Raw genomic sequence first — 24,423 nt, 5'->3', positions numbered from 1 at the left:
TTCCCAGTTGGGTGCTAATTTCCCTGCGTTTGCTTCCCTGGTATTTTCGTATACCTTTTTGAGAACCCAATCTCCCAACTTGAAGACTTTTGTTCTGACATTCTTGTTGAAGGATCTTGCTACTTCTTGCTCATATGCTGTCATTCTCATTTTTGCGTCTTCTCTAAGTTCTTCCACCGTGTCTAGGTTATGAATTAATTCTGCTTGATTCCTTTCTTCTGTCATTAACCCGTATCTTGCTGTGGGAACCTCTACCTCTGTTGGGATCACTGCTTCACATCCGTACACCAACGAGAATGGGGTGTGGCCTATAGTGCCTTTTGGGGTTGTTCTGTCTGCCCATAGTATGTTGGGTAGTTCGTGCCCATTTCCTTTTTGCTCCTTCCAACCTTTTCTTCATGTTACCTTTGAGGACTTTATTGCTTGACTCTGCCTGTCCATTTGCTTGTGGGTACCTAGGTGTAGACGTGATGAGGGAGATGTTCCATTCCTTATAGAACTTTGTAGTCTTTTGCTGATGAACTGGGATCCATTGTCTATAATGATATCTGCTGGTACCCCGAATCTACTTAGGATGTTTCTTTTTATAAACGATATGACGTGCTTATCCTTTATTTCCTTGTATGCTTCTGCTTCGATCCATTATGAAAAGTATTCTGTCATTGCTAAGAAGTATACTCTTTTTCCTGATGAGGGAGGAAGTTTTACTGTATCATTCCCCACTTCATGAATGGCCAAGGTGTCAGTGTTGGATGTAGCTCTTCTGATGGCCTGTGCGTCAAGGGTGCGTGCTTCTGGCATGCTAGGCACCTCTTGGCGAATTCTGCTGCATCCTTTCTCATGTTAGGCCAGTAGTATCTCATTCTAAGTGCTCTGTTGGCTAAATCTTTCCTCCAGAATGATTTCCACACTCTCCACTATGTAAAGACTGTAAGACTTGCTGTGCTTCCTTTACTTCTAGGCATCGTAAGAAGGGGCCTGCTACAGATTTCTTAAAGAGTACATTGCTGATTAGGCAATACTTGGAGGCTTTTTGAGCAAGTGCTTGAGCTGCTACTTTCCCTGTTGGTTTCGTCATGTCCAAGAGGTATTCTTTCAGTGGTGTTGTCCAGCTGCTGCCTTCTTTCTCTGTAGGGTTTTCTTGAACTTTGTAGACGCTCACAGTCGATTCTTTCTCTATGGCTGGAGAGAGTACGTGCACTAGGGGGATAGCTCCAAATTCTTCTGGGTTGATGTTTTATCCCAAGTTTGCCAGTGCATCTGCTTCAGTGTTCAAGTTTCTGGGTACTTGATCTATCTTGAATTCCTTGAACTCTTTAATGAGCTTCTTTGTGACTTCCAAGTAGGCTACCATCCTTGCATCCTTTGCTGCATATTCTCCATTGACTTGATTTACCATGAGTAAGGATTCTGAAATTACCTCTAGATGTTGTATCTTCATGTCCTTTGCAACGGTTAATCCTGTGATCAGCGCTTCGTATTCAGCTTCATTATTGGCGGCTTTGAAGTTGCACCTTATTACTTGTGCTATCTTGTCTCCTTGGGGTGATGTTAGTACTATTCCTAGGCCTACTCCGCGTGTGTTTGTTGTGCCATCTGTGTGGAGTATCCACTTTTGTGTAGCTTTCGGTTCTTGTAGTGCCAATACTTCTTTTTGTGCTTCTTCCTCAAGAGTTGGGCTGAAGTCTGCTACGAAGTCTGCCAAGGCTTGTGATTTGATTGTTGTCTTGGGCTCGTACTGTATATCGTACCTGCTCAGATGTAAGGCCCATTTCTCCATCCTTCCTGACATTTCTGGCTTTCTCATGATAGCTTTGATGGGGTAGTTGGTGCGTACTCGTATGGAGTGGCTTTCAAAGTATGGGCGTAACTTCACTGAAGTAGTAACTAAGGCTAAAATGATCTTCTCTAATGACACATACCTTGTTTCCGCACTAAGTAGGGTTTTGCTTACGTAGTAGATTGGGAATTGCTCCTTGTCTTCTTCTCTTGTGAGGACTGCACTGATCGTCCTTCAGACACTGCGAGGTATAACTGGAGTGGCTCTCCTTCCTTAGGCTTAGAGAGAATCAATGGGTTGGCCAAGTATTCTTTCAGCTTCTGAAATGCTTCGTCGTGCTCCCTGCTCCCATTTGAATTCCTTATTCTTCTTCAATACTTCGTAAAAGGCTCTGTTCTTGTCCGAAGATTTTTAAATGAACCTGTTCAATGCTGCGATTTTCCCTGTTAAGCTCTGTACTTCCTTCTTCGACTTTGGTCGCTCTAGGTCTAGGATGGCTTTTGACTTGGTCTGGGCTGGCTTCTATTCCTCTTTGCGTAACCATGTATCCCAGGAACTTTCCTGACTGTACTCCAAATGTGCATTTTTGTGGGGTTCAACTTCATGCCGTACTGCTTCAGGATGGCAAATGCTTCTCTAAGGTCTCTGACGTGATCTTTTGCCTTTTTGGACTTTACTACCATGTGGTCTATGTAGACCTCTATTGTGTTCCCTATTTGCTCTTCAAACATCTTGTTCACCAACCTTTGATATGTTGCTTCCTGCATTCTTCAATCCAAAAAGGCATTACTTTGTAGCAGTATATTCCTTGACTAGTAATGAAAGCGGTTTTCTCATGGTCATCCTTGTGCATGAGGATTTGATTGTAACCACTGTACGTGTCCATGAAGGATAGTAACTCATGCCTGCTGTGGCGTCTACCATGGCATCAATATGAGGTAGAGGGAACAAATCTTTTGGCATGCCTTGTTGATATCTGTGAGGTCTATACAGATGCGCCATTTTCCGTTCTTCTTCCTGACTACTACTACATTAGCAAGCCATTCTGGGTACTTTAACTTCTCTGATCTTTCCAGTCTTCAATAGGTTCTGGATTTCCTCATTAATAATCTTGTTCCTTTCTGGCGCAAATTTCCTTCTCTTCTGCTTTACTGGTGTATGTAGTGGAATCTACATTCAGCTTGTGAGTAATTACGTTTGGAGAGATGCCTTTCATGTCTTCATGGGTCCAAGCGAATACATCTTTTTCCTCTTCTAAAAAGTCATATATTTGTTGTCTGAGTTCTGACTTCAATTCTGATCCTATTCTGACCTTTTTGGTCTGGATGTTTTGGGGTTCAACTGGACTTCTGTAGCTTCTTGTTCCTCTGCTATGCTTAACTTTTCTTGGCCCAGCTGACCCTTTGATTGCTATGCTGAACTCTTTTCTGCAGATGTTGCTTTTAGTGCGATCTTGTAACATTCCTTAGCTTCCTAGGATCTCCACTGATTTCTTGAATACCCACCTAGTAGGAAACTTAATGACTTGGTGGTATGTAGAGGGGATGGCCTTCATCTCATGTATCCAGGGTCTGCCTAAGATCATATTGTACGAAGATAGAGTGTCAACCACTAAGAACTTGACCTGTAGGTTGATTCCTTTTCCGTACGTGGCCAATGTAATCTCTCCACTTATCTTCTTGGTTTCCCTACTGAATCCCACTAACATTGTTGACTTTTTGACGATGTTCTTTTCGTCTATGTTCATATGTTTCAGAGTGTCAAGCATGATGATGTTTGTAGAGCTTCCATTGTCCACTAGGATACGCTTGATCATGCAGTTTCCAACTGGGAGTGAAATCACTAGGCCGTCATGATGGCCTTCTACTACATCGCTTTCTTCAAACATGATGGGAATGTCTATCTTGGATTTCTTCCTCTTGTCAGATTGATCCTTATTACTCTCCTTTGCATGTCGCTTTGCTGCAGAATACGTTAAACCACATACTTCTGATCCCCCTGATATGAAACAGATGGTTTTGATAATTGGAGGCGGAGGTGGAGGACCTCCTTGCTTAGATTCTCTTTCCCTCCCTGAAGCTTTAGATTTATCTGACAGGAGTTCTTTGAGGTAGCCCTTTTTTTAGCAGGTATGCAACTTCCTTTCTGAGCGCGACACATTCATCAGTAGTGTGACCGATATCCGAATGGAAATCACACCATCTGGACGGATCTTTCTTCTCTCTAGGCCTGTCACTCTTCCTGGGCCATTTTCATAGTATCTCCCATCTTATTTAGGGTCCTAATTACTCCTGCAGGGTTAATTGAAGCAATACTCATGTAACTTAGGTGGGACTTTAGGATCTTCCCTCCGATCAGAAAATTCTTCTTCGACAGCATTGACTGATCCCTCATCAAAGCGGGAACGCTGATACGGCTTGAATCGGTGATCCCTTATAGGAAAATTGTTGTTCCTTCTTGACTGGCGATCTGGATTGGGAGTCTTTTCTTGCGTACGCATCTTCCTCAAATCTGACTTGAGCCATAGCTTTGGCTTGCACATCTTCAAAGGTGTACAGGGATATTTGGTCAACTCCTTATAGAGCTCACTATGGTCTAGCAATCCTCTTCTGAATGCTTCGATTGTTGTGGGAGCATCACACTTATATATTCCAATATTCTCCCTGTTGAACCTGTTAAGATAATCTCTCAAGGATTCACCATGTCTCTGCACAACGCGGTACAGATCTGAAGACTGCTTTTCGATTTTTCTGCTGCTAGCAAACTGGACCTTAAATAGGTTCACCATTCCTGCAAAAGATCGAATTGTTCCCATTATCTAAATTAATGAACCAAGTTAGAGCTGGACCTGATAGCGTGGCTCCAAAGCCTTTGCACATGATAGCCTCTCTGATGTCTCTAGGGATTGAGCTTGTTATCATCTTCTTCTTGTAAAGGGATACATGCTCATCAGGGTCCGTTGTTCCATCATACATGGTCATATTGGGCGTGCTGAACCTCTTTGGCACCTCTACCATGGCGATCTCTTTTGAGAATGGGGATTCTATATAGCCATCTGCTGCCTCTTCTTCCATGGGTTTCGGCATTCCAGGAATTTCGGCGATTTTGGCCTCGATTGTCTTGAGGTATTCCTTGACCATCTTTTCTACTTTCCCCTCTTCGGCTCCTTCCTGACTATCCTTCTTGGTGGTTCCTGCATCCAAAAAGTCTAGATCCAGGGTTGCTTCCTGTTGTTAGATCCTTTTTCCCGTTAGGGGTGTGAAAGGTTCCGTACATGTCGAGCTGCATGGCTATACTTTCAGTGCTCTTTCTGGTGTTAACGGTTTTAGATGCAACTGATTGTATTTGGCTGCGAAGGGCTTCATTTTGTTTGGTAAGGCTGGTGAGTTTGGCTTCAGTTTGGACCTTTTGAGCCAGCAACGTTTCAATTTGGCTTTTTCTGCTGGTCTAAAGTTTGGCGGAATGCGTTCATTCCTTCATTAATTTCGGCAATAGTAAAGGGTATGGTTGCCCAGTCATAGTGTTTGTCTTGGTTTTTCGGCGAATTGGTAGGTTAATTGATTATCAGCCCACGGTGGGCGCCAAATTGTTTAGGAAAATCTCAATAAGGGTATCTAAGAATTTGCTAGGTTTGAGGGGTAATAACAATCATTTCTACCAACAGCATATAAAATAACTAAGAATGATAATAAATCAATAAGAAATCAATAAGTAAGCAGTAAATATTCAATAATATAAAGAAGATGAGTTTAGAGATACAATACTGAGTAAGGATAGGCCTCCTTGTTCAATAGGGACGCAATTCCGTAGATAAAAGTAGAGCAAATTGTTTATATTTAAGTATATGCGAACGTACATGAGTGTTAAAATGTCTAATTCTTCTTATTTATACCTAGGGATCTCTAGGGTTTACAAATATATTCAGAATATCTTTTAAATGTATAAGATCTTCTTGATTTATCTTGTTTCCTGCTCTGTAGGTGTATCTTTGGCAAGTATCTCCTTGATTGATATGCTTGATGATGCTTTCCTTGTTTATTTCAATCAAGCCGTTTTGCGTATTCTTGTTGATTTATTGGCCTTGGATTGGGGCCCTAAGTACAATGGGTCGTGTGATAATACGGGCCCAACAGTACTGGACGCTTTGCATGGTATCTTAGGGAGCGCGTTGTTTGTCAGCACAGTGCTGATCTTTTTGTGGTGCCCTTGCCTCCACTAAAGTCGATGCTGGACTCACGTTTTCTTAGGGGGTTGATAAACAGGGGAGAGCGCTACACTTTTCCTTGGCAGGAGCTTGTGCGTATGGAGGGCGATTATTCGCAAGACTTGCTTCCCTCTTTGGCTCCTCCACCTTGTCTTCCCGAGGTTTGATTTATATCATGAATTTTGTCGCTAGTCTCTATTTAAACCGTCGAATAACCTGATTATTCGATCGTATTTTCAGACGACCGTTCGCAGTATGGGGAAGATTGAGGTCCTGCCTCAATCTGTCCGTTACCTGGGGCCGATCAGTATTACGAGGATCATATTGCTGATGCGCCAGAGGGTTTCAAATAGGCACATGAATCTTTGCCTGATGTGTTTGACCCGGTAAGCTTTTTAACACACTATTCATCCTTTTCAATACCGCTTTTTACTAATTTTTCTTTGCTTTGTTCTCAGCCTACGCACTCGACTATGATGGGATTCATGAATCTGGTTGACACTTTGAAGGATTTCATCTTCAAGATTCGACGTGGCGCAAGTTGTCGGGGCGGTTCTGGCGATGTTCTCGAGGTATATTCACCCTTTACCCCATATTTACCATTTGTTCTACCTTGCACCATTGACATTTTTCATTTTGTGTTTTTCAGGAGCAACTAAGATCTCGCTCGCGCTCAAGGCACAGAGGCTCGAACGAGGGGGAACCTAGTCGAGACAGACGATCTCTTGACGTTCGTCGGGATTCTCAGTCTCAACGGTAGTCTTAGTCTTCTTAGCCATTTCAGAAAGCTATGTGGCAGCAGCCTCAACCTTCTCTTCCATTCCAGCATTTTTCAGGGTCAGTGGCAGCGGCCTTCATCATCCTAGCCTTCACAACCTGAGTTCAGGCCAGTCATTACTCCTATGGACCAGGGTTTATACTTAGTTCCATTGTCTGGGGCGCTTCCTCCACCGGTGCCCGACTTATTTTCAATTCCAGTGTCTCGGACGATGCCTCCATCGACGATTCCTACCTCTAGGAGTCAGTCTATGTCGTTTGCTAGTTGAACGGGTCCTTCTTTGAGTTTGTCTACTACTGGAGCTACATGTACTAGTAAGGATACTACTTCTCATACCCAGATGATGGAGGGACTCTTTGGTTCACCGTTCCCGTATTCACAGGCTGGAGATGACACTGATCCTCACTCTTCTAGTTCTACAGATTTTTTACCGAGGGTTTTTATTTTGTACTTTGGTTGATGACACTTGACACTGTTTATGCATCATGATTCACTTTGTACATTATTCACAGTTTATGCATTTATTAGTGTGTATTAGTGTGTGCTTGAGACTCATTGTGTGTGATTGTGTATTTATTAATGACACGAAAAAAATCGTAAGTGGAGGGTACCGACCTTCCCCAAAAGAAAAAAGAAATAAAAAAAGAAAATGGGACAAGTTTTACAACTCCTCCAAAATAAAATAGAAAAATAAAAATAAACATGAAAATGGGACAAGTTTTACAACTTCCCCAAAAGAAAAAGGAAAATAAAAATAAAAATTAAAAATAAAAATAGAAATAAGAATAAAGTGATAATAAAGAATAAAATAAAATAATAATAAATAATAAAGATAAAAAAAATTAAAATAAAAAAATAAAAAATAAAAATTTAAATAAATGGAGAATTTTATTAGGAATGAAACTCTCGAAAAACATAATTGGAAGATAAATTGTGAAGACAAAACAATAAAAATCCGGATAAAAATAGGTAAAGGAGATAAAAAAAGAAAACGCATGGGCACCGCAACACGACAGTGTGCTCCGTGTCACGACAACGTCTGCCGTGTCGCGACACTATTTCCCGTGACATGGTGAAATTTCCTGTGTCGCGGTGCGCTTATTCTGTAGCGGTTGTAGTTTGCGTGCATAGAAAGATAGATTTTGAGTATTTCCAAGCGTTTTGGATATAAAATAGGACCAGTTTATTCGTGATATGCATTATTACGAAATATAAAATAATTAGAATTTCATATTTCGATAATAATGTCTTAGAATTTAGATAATGCATTGCACGACTGGTCTTATTCTTTGACAAATGCTGACAAAAGAGAGTTTGAATTGTTTTATGTCAGAGACTTATTAGCCTTGAGGCATGTAGTAATTGAACAAGATTTTCTTAGGGCAGCTTTAGACTATTGGATTCTAGAAACACATTCTTGTAAATTTGATTATGATGAAATATGTCCCTTGCCGGAGGAATTCGGTGCCATCTTGGTGATCTTGCCAGAAATCTCATTTCTATGCCTACCCTACGTGAGTATTATTACCAAGACTTTGAACGCCATCTGAATCTGACAGATCCCGATTTAAATAAAATTGTTTGTGGTAATGAAATAGATTTAGAAAAGCTTGCGAATTTGTATTTCAATCGCCCTATCTCTGAGTCTTATCATGTATACCATAGAAGGGCTTATATTTTTTGCATGTGTTAGCAAGCTTTTATTTGCCAATATTAGAGTAGGACATGCTTGTTCAGCTTCTGTGTTTGAACATGTTGAATCTTTGAGATCTCCTATGCCTACTTGCCTTGGAAAAACTTTGCGCGGCCATGACGAAGCAAAAGCTGATCGGAAAGCCGTTAGGATGGGCTCTCTAGTACTGTTGCAGGTAAAAATACGCTCTGATTATCCCCCGTGACACAAAACAGGCACCGTATCACGGTGCATGTCTGCCGTGACATGGTGCATTCTGCCGTGTCACGGTGGTTTTCTACAATTTTTTTTAACTGATTTTATTTTATTTTGCAGATTTGGTTGATGGAGCGTTTAGAAAGTTTTGAAGCGCCCGACAATATTGAAAAATTTGGTCCCAACGATCTAGTCCACAGGAAGAAGAATTACTCTGCGAACATGTCATATGATGATTGGAAGATTTTCTTTGCCAAGAGAGAATTTTCCAATCAGTGGGTGGTGCCTTTGTGAAGGCTTAGTAGGATGGTTGGCACAAATGATACTCCGTATTGTCGCATTCCTAGTATTTCAAAGCTGACTTTTTATTGTCCTTCTCGATTGATGCGACAATATGGAATTGAACAAGTAGTTCCACGCTATAACGATAGTCCTCGTGAAGTATTGTTGCATGAAAGTAACGTTCACAAGTACGAGGCTTATTGGATTGGAAGACCTTTGTGGACCGTTTCTGCGACTAACCAAGCTCCTGCTCCCTTATCTAATGCATAGAAGGCATGGTTGAATCCTAGAAGTAGAAGGGATCCAGTTGGATCACGCAACTTTTATGTGAAGGGACGTCTTTTAAGTAAGAAGGCGCCTCCTAAAGATCGTCTAGGTCCGAGAACACAAGGAATTGAGTTTAAGACTCCTATAATGCCTAAAAAGAAGAATTATGCTAAAGGAAAGGGTAAGGAAAAGATGGTTTATAGAGAGAAGCAATCGAAGAATTCTAAGAAAGGTGAAAGGGGGGGGGGGGGGGAGAGCTCGACTAGGGGTGTGACGGTTCGGGCTACAAAAGACACATTAATGGTGAAGGTCGACCTAGTTGAAAAGAGAAGGATGTTCCTAACACTAGTGCAGAACTAACCTCAAGTAACACCTAAAAAGTGTTACTTAAAGTGGTAAAAGTGTTAGTATAGATAATAGGTAACACTTTAGTGGGTGATACATCCGCCCGTGTTACCTAAGGGCTTATGTAACACTTTAGGTAACATATGGTAACACTTTTCAAAGTGTTACTATAAACCCTCTTACGTAACACATTTTTATGTTGTTAGTATCATTTCTAAAGTGTTACCTTTTATTTCTTATGTAACACTTAATATCTTTGGTAACATTTTTCAATCATATAGTAACACTTTATCCAACATTATGTATCACTTTTGTGTATCAAAGTAACAACATTTTTCATTCATCTTATGACGTATAGTAACACTATTCAACATTACGTATCACTTTTTACAAACTAATGTAACACCTTATTAATTAATAGGTAACATTTATCATTATTATTATAATAATAATAACAATAATAATAATAATAATAATAATTATTATTATTATTATTATTATTATTTTTAAATATAAAATAATATTAATATGTACGACAACCATGAAAGTAAAATTAACATATACAATAGATAATAATTTGAATTGAAATAATTTCATAGTTCTTACAAATTACATACATAAATACCAAATTTTTTTTTGGCCAACCAATAATAATCAAAATAAAAACAAAGTTAACTCCGATCTCCAGTCCTCCAAATTCCGAAAAACAGTCAGCATAGTAAGCAGGAGTAATAATAGCAGATAGTAGCAACCACCAAGCAGTAATAGCAGCTAGTAATAGCTGACATCTATACCAGCAGCAGATGTAGCACTAGATAACAGTAGCACTAGATAGCAATAGCGGATATCAGCAGCAACAGAACAGAAGAAGATGGCCAAGTTGAACTATTTTTAAGCCTTACTCTGGACAGGTCCTACTAGTGGGAAAAAGCAAGGATTCCTGTCACAGTTCCAAAATATTACTTCGTATTAATTAAAAGTCCATAGACACTATGTGACTCATCTACAATTCACACTTGACAAAACCAATCTGTTAAAAAACAAGACTATATATGCAGTCAAAATTAACCACAATAGAAACAACATAGAAGCTAAAAAAAAGGGAAAAGGAAGTTAAACCCCCATAAATTTGAGTCAAATTTTAAGGTTTGAGGCAGGGTTTAGATACTAAATAATCTTCAACAAGATGACCAGGTTTATTGCAGTTCTAACTATGAAAAATAGAGACTCAAAACATAATATGTAAGAAACAGAACAGATGAGGATGTACAAGATCATACGTTTCATAATCTAGAGGGGGCATCACTTATCATAAAATCATGTATCATGACAACAAAATCAAAGGCATGAAGCAATATGACCTGGTTCTTGATAAATTATATATCCTTATCAACTTCTTATCTATGAAAGATTACTATGAATTGATTGATAGTTGGGGTTAGCTACATATTTTAATAGCATTACAATCTATAACTTTGAAAAGGAGGACAAAGAGATATGTACATGTACTCCAGCATATACTGAGGACTGAACTAAATAATGAATCTACAAATGTTGTCTCTATTTTGAAATTGCAGAATTGACAAGAATATGTGTTAAAATGACTGAAGATGACTTACACATTAACTCAAGAATACTTAGTAGCCATTACGTGCTTCAAGAGACATCTTAGTATTAGATTATTGAAACAAGAAACTACCAAGAAATTCCTAACAAAAGGAATCAAAATCGAAGATGACAAGAATCTACAACTCTCTTTAATTTAAGAAACTAGAATACTTCAAATAATAGGGTAGAAAACACAAGAAAGTAATTGCTTATAATAATAAAATAAATTAGAATCAATGAAGGACTGAGAAGTGAAGCAAACTCACAAGCACATCAGCCAATTTTGCATCTAGACTCAACACAACCTGTATAATTCTCACCTTCTCTCTAAATTGAATTTGAATCTCTTTTATACTTCCCTAATTTCCTTTTATACATATCAAACAAAACAAATGACATAAATCCATGTCAGACACAATTAAAAGCATATAATAAGATCACAGTCACATTAAAAGTGATTAAACAAAGTCACAATTTGATTATTTTGCAAAATTTTGGCAAATTCTACAATCAGCAGTAGCTTTAAACAAAATTCCCAAAAGTAAACTGCAAATCAAGTACTTAGTGTATATCATATCATTTTTTTTGTTCTTATCTGAACAATTTAATAAAACAAAGTGCACCTAATTGAAGCGATTAACAATTTGAACAATTTAATTATTGCACCCGATTGAAGTAGGAATCAGAATCCTACACATACAACAACGATTAAATATACATAAATAATGCACTAAGAAACAAAATAAAGACGAATTGTCCCACTTAATACACTAATATTCCCATTTCATTTTTTCAAAGACCTTATCAAACCAAAAATTAATTATAATCTCCTAAACAAATTTTATTAGTCAAAACTCAAAAGCTAACAAAATCATTTTCATATAGAACAGTGGGTAATTAAGAGTAGTTCATAGATTAAACAAAATTGGTCACATATTCCTTAATTTCAATCAAAACTTATGATAATAAATGAATCTCAAGTTTTAAAAGGTATCCAAAAATCAATTAATTAATAGAATTGATGAAAGAGATTAAGAGAGGAGTATAAATAAACCTGGTCAAAGATGAAGCCATTGAGGCGTCTACAAGGTTTGAAGCCAGCCTATGTCCTTGTTCTCTCTCTTCGCTAAAATCAACCACCCAATTTTCCTATGCCCTTATTCAATTCATGATTGATGGTGCTCGTTGTTGATTTATCACATCATCTAGCTCCATCATATTCTCATCTATCATCAAAGTTTCTATTGAATATTCATCTAGGGTTTTCCAACAGAAAGCCCCTTTCGTCACTCAACCCGTGTGCTCGTGGGGTAACGGACTTCTTTGGCCAGTGGGTGGGGACGAATGGTGGGTGGGGACTTAAGGTGGCCGGTGAGAACTTCATTCATTGACCAATGGGTGGGCGCCAGCGTGGGGTGGCTGGCGAGGCGGTGAGTGAGAAAATGAGTTTTAAAGAGAGGGAAAATTGAGATCAGGGAATTGGGAAAGAGTAAAGGAGGAAAAAGAGAAGTGATAAAATATTTTTTTTATTATTATTTTTATCATATGTGTTAACTGAGATGAACACTACAAGAGGGGGGGGGTGAATTGTAGTTGAGTTCCTAAATAATAATTTTGCAAATAAAAAATAGAACAAAATAGGAACTTGCGATGCACACAAATTTTACGAGGAAACCTTCTAGTGCCCAACTAGAAGTAAAACCCCGACCCTACCTTAGGGATTTCAAACTCAAACAATTCCACTATAATAGGGCAAACACCAAGTTACAACCTATTATAATTCAGCCTTTACTCTCAAGTTCGAGAATGAAATTGCTACAGAACAACACCTTGTTCTACCCAGTTTGAGTCCCACATTCAAACTCACTCGTACTCCCTAAGTACAGATCTTTCCCCTACTCACCAGAAGCTCTCTCTGTATGCAATGATAAAAACACTCTTACCCTGATAAACCCAAAACCAAATAGAAGAATTAACACCTAGTATATGATAGGCAAGCTATGCATGAAACTCGAAACTAATATGACAGTATGATAAGCTTGGCAAACTTACGCAACTACAGCTCTGTAAATTCTTCACGCATAAAACTCACAAAAAGCCTAGGCTCATATTATTCTCTACTATTTATACGAGTATTACCTGTATAAACAGTAGGTTTACATAAAGATAAATGAGTAAAACTTAACTTATCTTAAAACACGGTTTTTTAATTAAATCCTTTGAAGAAAATCTTTTCAGAAAATAAGATAGAAATATTGAATTAAAAAGCATAATATCTTTTTAACAAACTGATTTTAAAAGATAAATATTTAAAGAAAATCTTTTTCCGATTTCTATCTTTTATCTTTTCCGATTTTAATTTATTTGCCAAGCTAACTGTCACGCTTCTAATAAGTTTCATGTATATCCTACTTAACATATTTAAGAATGTATCTAGAAGATAAAATCTTAACTAAAACATTGCTGCGCTGTATTCTTGTTCTGGTAGGTTTACTTGGACTTCACGCTTACTAAGTTCCTCCAAAGATCTTAGTCAGCAATCTTCAAGTTCCTGTGAAGGAACGTTCCTGTGAGGGAACTCAGTTCCTGTTAGGGAACTCTTCTTTTATATTGAATAACTTTCTTGATAAAGAACTCCTTCAAGTCTTCTCAGCTTTAGTTACTTCTTCCATCTCCAAGATCAATTTCACCTAGGCTGCACAAACACTTGAAAAGTCTTTATGAGATGAGTTTGCTGTAACTCAAGTTCCTCATCATCAAAAACTTTAAACATCAACAATATGCTTCTAAAATAAAAGTGTTACAATCAAATGATACCTAAAATTAAAGTGTTACAACTAAGTGCTACCTAATATAAAAGTGTTACAACCAAGTGTTACATAAAACCAAAGTGTTACACGAGTGTTACTTATATATCGAATAGCTTTATAACTTTGAAAGTGCTACCATTTTGTGTTACCTAATGTCACTTTTGTAGTAGTGTTAAGTTAAGAAGGATTAAATCAATATTGCTTTGCTTATATATCTTTTTTTAATTTTTAAATAAGGCTCATGATGCCAATAATTGTAGTCACATTTATTTTAATAATAATAGCATATTTATTTTCACCTTAAATAAAAATTACAATGACTTTTATTTTTTATTTTTTTTATCCGAGTAAAGAAGTCAAAAGCAATGGAAGAATAATAACAATCGTCGAACAAATAACAGAATTCGCAAAGTCCAATTTTGCCGCGCCACGGAACAATTCACCGCGTCACACTGTAAAATACCGTGACACGGGGATAATCTGTTGGTTTTTTTATGCTAGAAATCCACCGTGGCACGGTGAAAATTCCCGTCACACGGTGAAACTTCCCGCTGCACGACATTTTATTTTTTTTGCTGGAATTCCACCGTGCCACGGTGGAAACTGCCGTGACACGGTGAACATTCCCGTGGCGCGGGGAATGCTGACGTGTCGTGGCATTTATTTTATTGCCAAGCCACGGGGTACTTTGCCGTCTGGCGTTGGGGTCTGCCGTGGCGCGGTGGGTGCTAAACTAGCGCAATGTATTATTTTCTTGGTTTTGCTGTCTTGTGTGTAGTACCTGATCGACGGAGGAAGGATTTTTTTTTTTTTTAAAGTGGTCGGGACCCCATGAGGGGTTGCCTACGTATCCTTAAAAAGGAATCAGGCCAAAAGCAGCTCTATCGGGTCATGGACCCATGCAACTAGGCATAAAATTTCTTGCGTTGATTCAAGTTGGTTAAATTGTGGAAACCGTTACCGTCCATGTCTACCAATTGTGCCGCTCCATCAAACATAGTGGATTTAACAATGTACGGACCTGACCAGTTTGGTCTAAATTTTTCTCTTTGATCCAACACATTTTTGCGAAGTGCCTTAAGCACCAAGTCACCTTCCTTGATGTTCCTAGTCTTGACTTTTTTATTGAAATGTCGCGCCATACGCTGCTGGTAAATTTGGACATGATGCAAAGCTGCCTAGCGTTTTTCGTCAAGTAAGACTAGTTCATCATATTTTGCTCTAATCCAGTCGACTTCATCTAGTTGGCTTTCCAACGCAATTCGGAGAGAAGGCATTTCGAGCTCTATCGGTTGTACAACTTCAACTCCATTGACCAAAGAGAAAGGGGTAGCCCCCGTTGATGTACGAACAGAGGTTTTGCTGTTAGCTTAGCATATGAGGCAGCTTTGACCCATTTGGTGAAGTAGTCGATCGCTACAAGGATGAACTCATGTCCCCCTTGTCCCGGTGGCATTATCATTCCAATGATGTCGATACCCCAAGTAGAGAAAGGCCATGGAGAAGTATATGTGTAGAGAAACAAAGGTGGAACGTGCTGTAAATTTGCGTAGACTTGACACTTCATACATTTCTTGACGTATTCGTGACAATCTCTCTCCATAGTATTCCAATAATAACCTTGTCGTTGAATATTTTGGACTAACATCTTAACATTCATATGCGTTCCACATATACCAACATGAAGCTTTTCCATGGTTTTGTGTGCTTCATACTTAGCTATGCATAAGAGATTTCTCCCTAGTGTAGTCCTTTTCTGGAGCTCTCCCTTGATAAGCACATATTGTGAGGCCAAGAGCCTCAAAACACGGCGTACCCTTTTATCAGTATTAGGAGGGTATTCTCCCTTTGTCACGTAATTAAGGATATATGTATACCATAGTTATTCATCTTCTTATTGTGCTTCTTGTTCATCATAAAGTGTGTGAACATAAGCCGGCTCATATCTTCTTTCTATGGTCAACGTCATTCTGATTCTGTCCGTTGGAATTTCCACCATTGATGCTAATTTAGCCAGTGCATCGGCAAACTGGTTTTCTTCTCTAGGCAAATTCTTATATTCCACTTCATCTAGTTGCTCCGTGAGAGTTCCCAAATGAGCTTGATACGTAGCGAGACTTTCACTTTTCACCTTCCATCTCTTGGAGATCTGGTTAAAGGTTAGTGAGGAATCACCGTAGATTCTGAGCTTCTTAATTCCCAAGGCCACACCTGTTTTTAATCCCAAGATGCATGCCTCGTACTCTGTGGCATTGTTGGTGACATCAAAGTCGAGCTTCATGGAAATTGGGATATGCTCTTCATTGGGTGATACGAGCAAGACTCCTTCACAACAACCCTTTTGGTTCGAAGCTCCGTCAAAATAGAGTGTCCAGCTATCATCTTCGGTCATGAGTAGATCTTTTTCAGGGAAATCATACTCATCTTCTTCTTTCTCAACTTCTTCTAGTGGAAAATCTGCTAAGAAGTTAGAAACCGCAGAACCTTTGATGGATTTTTGTTGTATAAACTTTAGGTCAAACTGAGCAAGGTTTACTATCCACCTTGATAATCTGCCATTGAGTGTTGCTTTTTTGAATAAGTACTTAAGAGGATCCATCTTGGACACGACATGCACTATATGAGTGAGCATGTAATGTCTTAATTTTTGCGCGACCCACACAAGCGCAAGACACAACTTTTCAAGTGGTGTGTATCGCGTCTCATATCCTTGAAGCTTCTTGCTTAAATAGTAAATCACATTGTCCTTGCTTTTAATCTCTTGTGCTAGCATTGCCCCCCATCGTTTCTCTTGTGACCATAAGGTAGAGTCAAAGTGGAAAGTCAGGCATTGCTGGCGCTAGCACGGGTGGGTTTTCCAGGTACTCTTTGATTTCGTCGAAATCTTTTTGGCAATCATCATCCCATGTGAATGAAACATTTTTCTTAAGCCTCTTGAATATAGGTTCACATATCGCTGTGAGTTTTGATATGAACCTACTTATATATTGCAGCCTTCCAATGAAGCCTCAAATTTCTTTCTCAGTCTTGGGTGGTGGCATGGCCATGATTGCTTTGACTTTTGTGGGATCTATTTCAATCCCTCGAGAACTAATCACATACCCAAGTAGTTTGCCTGACGTAACTCCGAATGCACATTTTGCTGGATTTAATCTCATGTTGTACTTGAGAAGTCTTTCAAAGAACTTACGAAGTGCAATGATGTGGCCTGGGCGATCCTTTGACTTGACGATCATATCATCAACGTAGACCTCCACCTCTTTGTGCATCATATCATGTACCAATGTTGTGATTGCTCTTTGGTAGGTGGCACCCGCGTTTTTCAACCCAAATGGCATTACCGTGTAGCAATATGTACCCCATTGCGTGATGAATGTGGTTTTCTCCATATCTTCCTCGGCCATTACTACTTGATTATATTCGGCGTAGCTGTCCATGAATGATAGGAGGGTATGGTTTGCAATGTTATCGACTAGAATGTCAATGTGAGGTAGAGGGAACCCATTTTTCGGGCTTACCTTATTGAGGTCCCTATAATCAACACACATTCTGACCCTTCCATCCTTCTTCGGAATTGGAACCATATTTGCTATCCATTCTGGATACTTGGATACTTTGATGAAACCTGTAGCCAATTGCTTTCTGATTTCTTCCTTGATTTTGAGAGCCACATCTTGTTTTATACGGCACAACTTTTGTTTGACAGGCTTTATACCTTAAATGAGTGGTATTATATGTTGAGCTATATCCCTGTCAGTTTCCTAGCATATCTTGGTATGACCAAGCAAATGCATCAATAAATTCACTAAGCAAGTTAATTAGCTCTTTGCGTTCATCTTGACTTAGTGCTAATACAATTTTTACTTCTTCCGTAGTCGTATCATTGGAAATATTAACTATTTCTGTATCTTCAATGAATTCTGTTTTATTTTCGTGTTCTTCCATTTCTTTTATTATTTCTTTGCCATTTTTATCATTAGCAAAGCAATATTGATCAGGGTTAGGGGAATGACATGCATCGTAAGCAAAGTTACTGATTTCATTGAATTCATTAGTCATTACATCTAGGAGGGCAAGGTTAGCTGCGACCTCACCGGAATTATTAGGGATAGAAAGAGGAGACTCAACAAGAGACTTCGCATTAAGGGGAACTACATTAGACTCTATAGCAGAAAGGGGGTCGGCCTCAGATCCTAAAGACTCATCTACAAACTTAGACTCAGACTCAGACTCGGACTCGGACCCAGACGACTCAGATTCATCAAACATAGGACCTTCGCCAGCGGTCACTTCCAACTTCTCTCCACTTGGCGTAGTGATCTTCACCGTCTTGCGCCATCCTTTTGACACATTATCAGTCGGGATGATTAATTCAGAGTGGTCAAAATCCTTGCTTGATATGACAGCTTGAATGAGCTCGGAATCATCATTGCAAACAGGCTTGGGTACATTCTTTTCTAGTCCAAAAAGAAGATTAATGTTCATATCATCAGAGCTTGGACTAGCTGGTTTCTCAGTTGTGAAGAGCTCAACGCCTTCATCAACAAAGTCACAATCAAGGAACATCTCGAACACTGGCTCACGCTTCCCATCGTGGAAAAAAGGATCAGGGAATTCATAGCATGGGAAGTTTTCCCCTTCTTTGATATACTGGCCATTAAGAGTGAATGGATATGGGTCCATGAAATTTCCGTCTTCATGATTCGATCATTATTGCGAGCCTTCATTTTCATGAGAGCTTGTTTCACATCTTCTTTTGTTGGATTGAATCCCAAGCAAAATGTATCCTTCTTGAGTTCACCAGGATGGCCCCAAAGTTCAGTCGTTTTCTTTTTTAGTTAGAGGGTCATTCTAGGGAAATTCCCTTGCTTCTTCATAATGGCATTAACATTGGTATTTGAATAAGGATCAAAGTCAAGGTGACACTACTCCTCTTCTTCGATCATGAGAACATCATCCAACGAAAACCCCCAGAGATCTTCATCTTCCTCGTCATGTTTGACATGGACGATGGGAGTATCGATAACTTGAATGCGCATGGGGGAGGCATCAATGGTAATTAGAACCCCTCCAACTATATCTTTCACCTATTGGTGCAACAACGATAGGATTGCCTTTAGCTCATGAAGCCAAGGACGACCTAACATCAAATTGAAAGAAGCCTTAATGTCCACCAACTGAAACTTGGTGCGACGTTCGATGGCTCCAGTAGTTATGTTTAGCATGATAATACCCACGGCTTGACGGCGAGTTTAGGTGTAACCACCGTGAAGGAATTACCTCCCGCTCGGCAAGGTGTTCTAGCCGTTCTTTTTGCTCCTGGTTAGCAATTCGGATTTGGCCAATAAGGAAGCTGCAAATCCGGATCGTACTCCTCCCAAAAATCGATCGGGACCTCTTTGAAGCCATAATAGAGAAATGGGTATGAAATTATTTGATTGAAATTTAAAAATTTTTATGTAGGATTGTAGAGGATGAAGAGAGGAGAAGGAATGTGTAAAAATATTTGAATTTGGGTGAGAAATGAAGAGAAGATCTTAGAGAGAAGGTAGAGGTTTTAAGGTTTTAGAGAGAGAAAGTTATGGAGGAAGGGGAAATAAATGAGAAAAGAAGAGAGGAAGAAGAAGAAAAAGGGGGCGGGGCTGGTGTCGCGCCCGGTCGGGCGAGCTATTGCCCGATCAGGCGATCTGCTTCTTCATTTTTTTCTTGCTCTCGCGCCCGGTCGGGCGTTCTGTTGCCTAGAAATTCCTCTTCTCTCGCGCCCAGTCGGGCGCCCTTAGCTCGGTCGGGCGCCATTCGCTTGACCGGGCAAAAATTGCCGATTTTATAGCTTTACTCTCGCGCTCGATCGGGTGTGCTTCTCCCGGTCGGGCTCGAGGAAACTCTTTCCAAAACTGTACAACTCAATAAACTCGTTAACTTCCCTCCTCTCTCCTCTCATAAGAAAAAGAAAGAAAAATTAGTCTAAAAAGCAAGAAAATACGGGTTGCCTCCCGCAAAGCGCTGGTTTATCTAGGTCACGCACGACCTTCTTACCAAGTATAAGAACTAGGACCCTTGCCCTAACGCTTGGTCGGGTGGTTTTTCACCCGGCTCAGCGGTGTTTAGGCAACGACGCGACATCCTGACATACCTTGTGGGACGCTAGTTCACCTTATCTGGTGGATCCTCCTTGACTTGGACTGGGGGTTCTTCAATACTACACACTAGAGATCCCTTTTCGATCGATGGTTGCTTCAAATTGTCACTAGATTTAGCAATTACAACTCGATCTGGCGGAACACTTACTGTAGGCTCAATTTCCATAGCTTGCTTGTTTAATTCCACCTTCTCATCTTCAAAGCCAAGACCGACAGTGTGGAAGGCTCTTTCTATTGCATCAACTTCCTTTTGCCATTTGTCTGTTTCATCTGTAAAGGATGCAACACAAGATACCGCCTCCAAGGGATCTTTTACAAGAGCTTGGGGCTTGTTAGAATAATTTTGAACCACATCAACACTAAAACATTTCTCCTCTGTCATGGAACTTTTAGGGGTATTATTCAGATTAAAAATAATTTTATCGTCCCCTACTGATAATGTCAATTTGCCACATCTCACATCTATAATTGCCCTTGCCGTGTTAAGGAATGGTCTACCCAAAATAATTGGGGTTTGCATATCCTCAGCCATATCAAGAACAACAAAATCAACAGGTATATAAAATTTACCTACTCTAACAGGAACGTTCTCTAAAACACCTCAGGAGTATTTAAAAGAACGGTCGACCATTTGTAGAGTAATATTAGTAGCTTTTAATTTACCCATATTTAGCTTGGAACATACAAACAATGGCATAACACTAACGCTAGCACCCAAATCACATAATGCATTATCAATCATTAGATTGCCAATATGACAAAGATAGAAAAACTACCCGGATCTTTCAGTTTAGGTGGAGATTTATTTTAAAATAGGGCACTACATTCTACAGTAAAAGCTACTGTCTCTACCTCATTAATAGACCTTTTTCTTGTCAATATTTCCTTCATGAATTTTGCATATGCAGGAATTTGTGTAATTAATTTAGTGAAGGGAATTGTTACCTGCAAATCTTTAACCATCTCCAGAAACTTACCAAACTGCTTATCCAAATTTGTTTTCAAGTGACGATTTGGGAATGGAAGTTTGATAACTGGCTTTGGAGCATTACTGCTCTTATCTGGAGCTACTACCTTCCCTGGATTCGTACCCTGCAATGTATAATCAGATATATTAGTACTACTTTTTAGCCCTGCAGGGCTATTAGCTACATTGTCAGGTTTAATGGAATCAAGATTAACATTATTTATTAAAACAGGTTCATCATCTCTGGGCATAGGGGGCCCTTCAGAGTGTGAACCACTCCTTAGAGTAATTGCATAGGCTTGATCCGTAGGCCTGGTTGGGTGTGCTGGCAGGGCTCCCTGTTGACGGGCTTGCAGAGTAGCATAAATTTGCGCAATTTGATTATCTACAATTTTATTTTATTCTATAATCGAATCAGTTTGGGTATCTCTACTCTCCATGTGCTTCTGCATACTAGCCAGCAGCGATCTAATTTATACCAAAGCAGGGTCGGAAGATGAGGAGGGTTGTTGTGGTTGGTTCTTCTAGCTTGCATTGGGGTGGTAATATTTCAGTTGAGTTTGTTGTGGCGCCTATGATTCTTGTGGAGGTGGTGGATTTTTAACATTGGTGCTCTAGTAGGAAAGATACGGATGAATCCAGTACCCAGGATTGTAGGTGTTGGAGTATGGGTTATTCTGCCTATAAGCTTGAAAGCCATTGACTTGATCCACGGAACCCCTGCAATCTTGCTCCCAATGACCAACAATTCCCCAATTTTCACAAAAAGCCTCACTAGCATTATTATTAATTGCAGAAACATTAGCTACATTTGCAGCTGACAGGCGGTATTTTAGGTCGTCACTAAGACACCTCTATCAAATGATATTTGTAGTCCTAAACATGCAACTAAAAGAGTATAGAGGCAAGTTAAGGGTCGAACACAGGGAAACGATTAAGCACCGCTATTTATCTCATAATGTTAATCTAATTCGATCAAGAAGTGTGGTGGGTAAAGTAATGACTAAAGGGGATAGAACAACAATTAAAATAGGTACTAGGGGGAAGGATCAAACATGCTTTGATTTCAACGAAGTTAGGCATCGGAAAATAGGTTTACATGTAACCCAAGCGACTCATACAAGGCAATATCAAGAATACTCTCCAATCACCTATCGGGATTAAGAGCCTTCCTAGCTAACATACGCTCACACTATCGTCGTAAGGCATACAAGCTAAGGTCATGCAATAATCAATCACCTAATGACTATTCCTAAATCGCACTATCGTCACGATTTAGTTCACGTCATTCAACCACAACATGCATATGGCCATAAACATGGAGTGACTAATAAGTATAAGCACAAGGAAGATTTAATCACAAATATTCCAAATTAACCTAGCCTAACATACATCAAACTCAAAGTATATCTTCACCAAACCCCTAGCAACAAGAAACTACTCACTAGTCATAACTACAACTACAATCATGCTAAACAACATTATAACCAATGAAATGGTAAGAAAGACAAAGTTTTTATCAACTAAATTAACAAGAGTAGAAGCTTTAATCATAAAAGCAAGAGACAATAGAGAAATATACCAAAACCTTCATTGAAATCCAAATAAAGAGCCACACATCATTCAATCTTCAATCTCCAAGCTTGACCATACATCAATGTTGCAAAATTACTTCTTCAAAAACTAAAAGTAAAACTAATGTTGATAGACAATGAGAATTACACTAAAAGCTATATGATTGTTCAATACAAAATTTCTCTATCAAAGACCTAGGAAATTGATATTTTTGAGCTCTCCCCTTGGGTTTCTATGCTCTCTTTTTTATCTTTTTTTCCCTCGTTTTAACTTGGGCTGAAATCGGGATTTGAATCAGCAGCAGAGAGGCGCGCCCGCGCCCAACAGTGGCGCGCCCGCGCGTTAAATGATGGCGCGGCCGCTCCTAGAAATGCGCGCCCGCTCCAAAGAGGGTATTTAATGGTTGATCCCGCTCATCAGCGCGCCGCGCTCTATAGATGCGCGCCCGCTCCTTTGGTTGCGCGCCCGCGCCATTCGTCTGGTTTGGACTTCTTCCTGTTTTGCCCTTATCCCTTCCATCTCTGAATCAACAGCATTACGCCTGCAATCATGGAACAGGAAGGCAAGGCGTGATACAACGAAAGGGGAGGGGAGTATAGACTACCTAAACCACATGAATACACATTACGCGCCACAAAGGTAGAATACTCGAAATAGGAGGATCATAGCAAAAACATACTAAAATGAACTGAATTATTACTAAAACTACTAGAAAAGACTATCCTAAGAGCGACATAAATGTCACTCATCAAATTCCCCAAGCTAGACCTTTGCTCGTCCTCGAGCAAAGCTAAAGGCAAAGAAGATTGAGAAACGATTATCCAAACACAAGCAATATAAATAAAAAATAAATAAATAAAATAAAATAAAAATAAATAAAAAGAGGGGTGGAAGGAATTTACACTAACTCACTTTCGTAGGAATCACGGTTGTTTTTTAACATAAACAACAAGCCATTTAAACCTCAAAGTCGCCAATGAGGACGAGTATGCTCTCGTGGGGGTTTCCAAAGAGTTTAACCCACAACTCTTGGCGACATGCTCAAGACAAACCAAAACAAAGGAGCAAATAAAGAAGAAAATCAACTACAAACAAGCATAGATGGATGACAATCTTTCTAGGTACTAAGAGTAAACACATTTTTGGATGCCAATGGTTGATTGAAAGATAAGTTATTCTAAGCATAGAGAACTCTAATATGCTCCACTCCACCCGCATTCCATACATTCTTACCGCGTTCCCTCATCTGGATTCAAATCCACCCTTCAAGGTAGTATCTCATGACTCCACGAAGGAGCCGGAACAAATGAAACAAGGGTGACCCGACATCTTACCAAGTCATGCTCTCTCCATATGCTTGAAATCTAGCTCCCTCCACCGACTAGTGACTCAACCAATCCAAGTTAAAAGGACTTAGGGTTGTAATGCAGGCTAGGAGGTAAGGGTGAGGAAAGAAATAAATAAATAAATAAATAAAATAAAAATAAGTAAATATGAAAATTTGGTGGTAAATCCTAATTGTGAAGCAGAAGATGTCGCCAATTCTCATAACAAAGTAGAATATCACCAATTTCCAAACAAAATACATCTTCCCCAAGCTTATTCAGCACAAACTCACAAAAGTATATACAAAATGCGTAGAACCTCTCCCCCAAGCTTGAAATGAGCAGTGCCCTCAATGCTCAAACTATATACAATTTTTTTTTTTTTTTTTTTTTTTTTTTTTTTTTTTGTGGGGAACTTCCATTGTCCTTGCTTGTTATTTCAAATTCCAAACCA

General features: G+C 39.3%; 1 protein-coding gene and 1 long non-coding RNA gene across 2 annotated transcripts; both read right to left on the bottom strand.

Moving 5' to 3' along the window:
* Positions 1 to 3,245: 3,245 nt before the first annotated feature.
* On the bottom strand, positions 3,246 to 4,920 carry LOC110719055. The gene is made up of 3 exons (XM_021897967.1): positions 4,629 to 4,920; positions 4,116 to 4,570; positions 3,246 to 3,896 (listed from the first exon to the last, which is right to left on the bottom strand). The coding sequence occupies exons 1-3, from the start codon at positions 4,918 to 4,920 to the stop codon at positions 3,246 to 3,248; spliced, it is 1,398 nt and encodes a 465-aa protein (XP_021753659.1).
* Positions 4,921 to 10,086: 5,166 nt separating this feature from the next.
* Positions 10,087 to 12,694, bottom strand: LOC110719056. Its single transcript, XR_002511007.1, has 2 exons — positions 12,207 to 12,694; positions 10,087 to 10,484 (listed from the first exon to the last, which is right to left on the bottom strand). It is a non-coding gene; the product is annotated as an uncharacterized LOC110719056 (long non-coding RNA).
* Positions 12,695 to 24,423: the final 11,729 nt, after the last annotated feature.

Source organism: Chenopodium quinoa, unplaced genomic scaffold (genome assembly GCF_001683475.1).
Source record: "Chenopodium quinoa cultivar QQ74 unplaced genomic scaffold, ASM168347v1, whole genome shotgun sequence".
Taxonomy (NCBI): domain Eukaryota; kingdom Viridiplantae; phylum Streptophyta; class Magnoliopsida; order Caryophyllales; family Amaranthaceae; genus Chenopodium; species Chenopodium quinoa.
The sequence above is the reverse complement of the archived record's forward strand: the minus strand, read 5'-3'. Positions and strand labels throughout refer to the sequence as shown.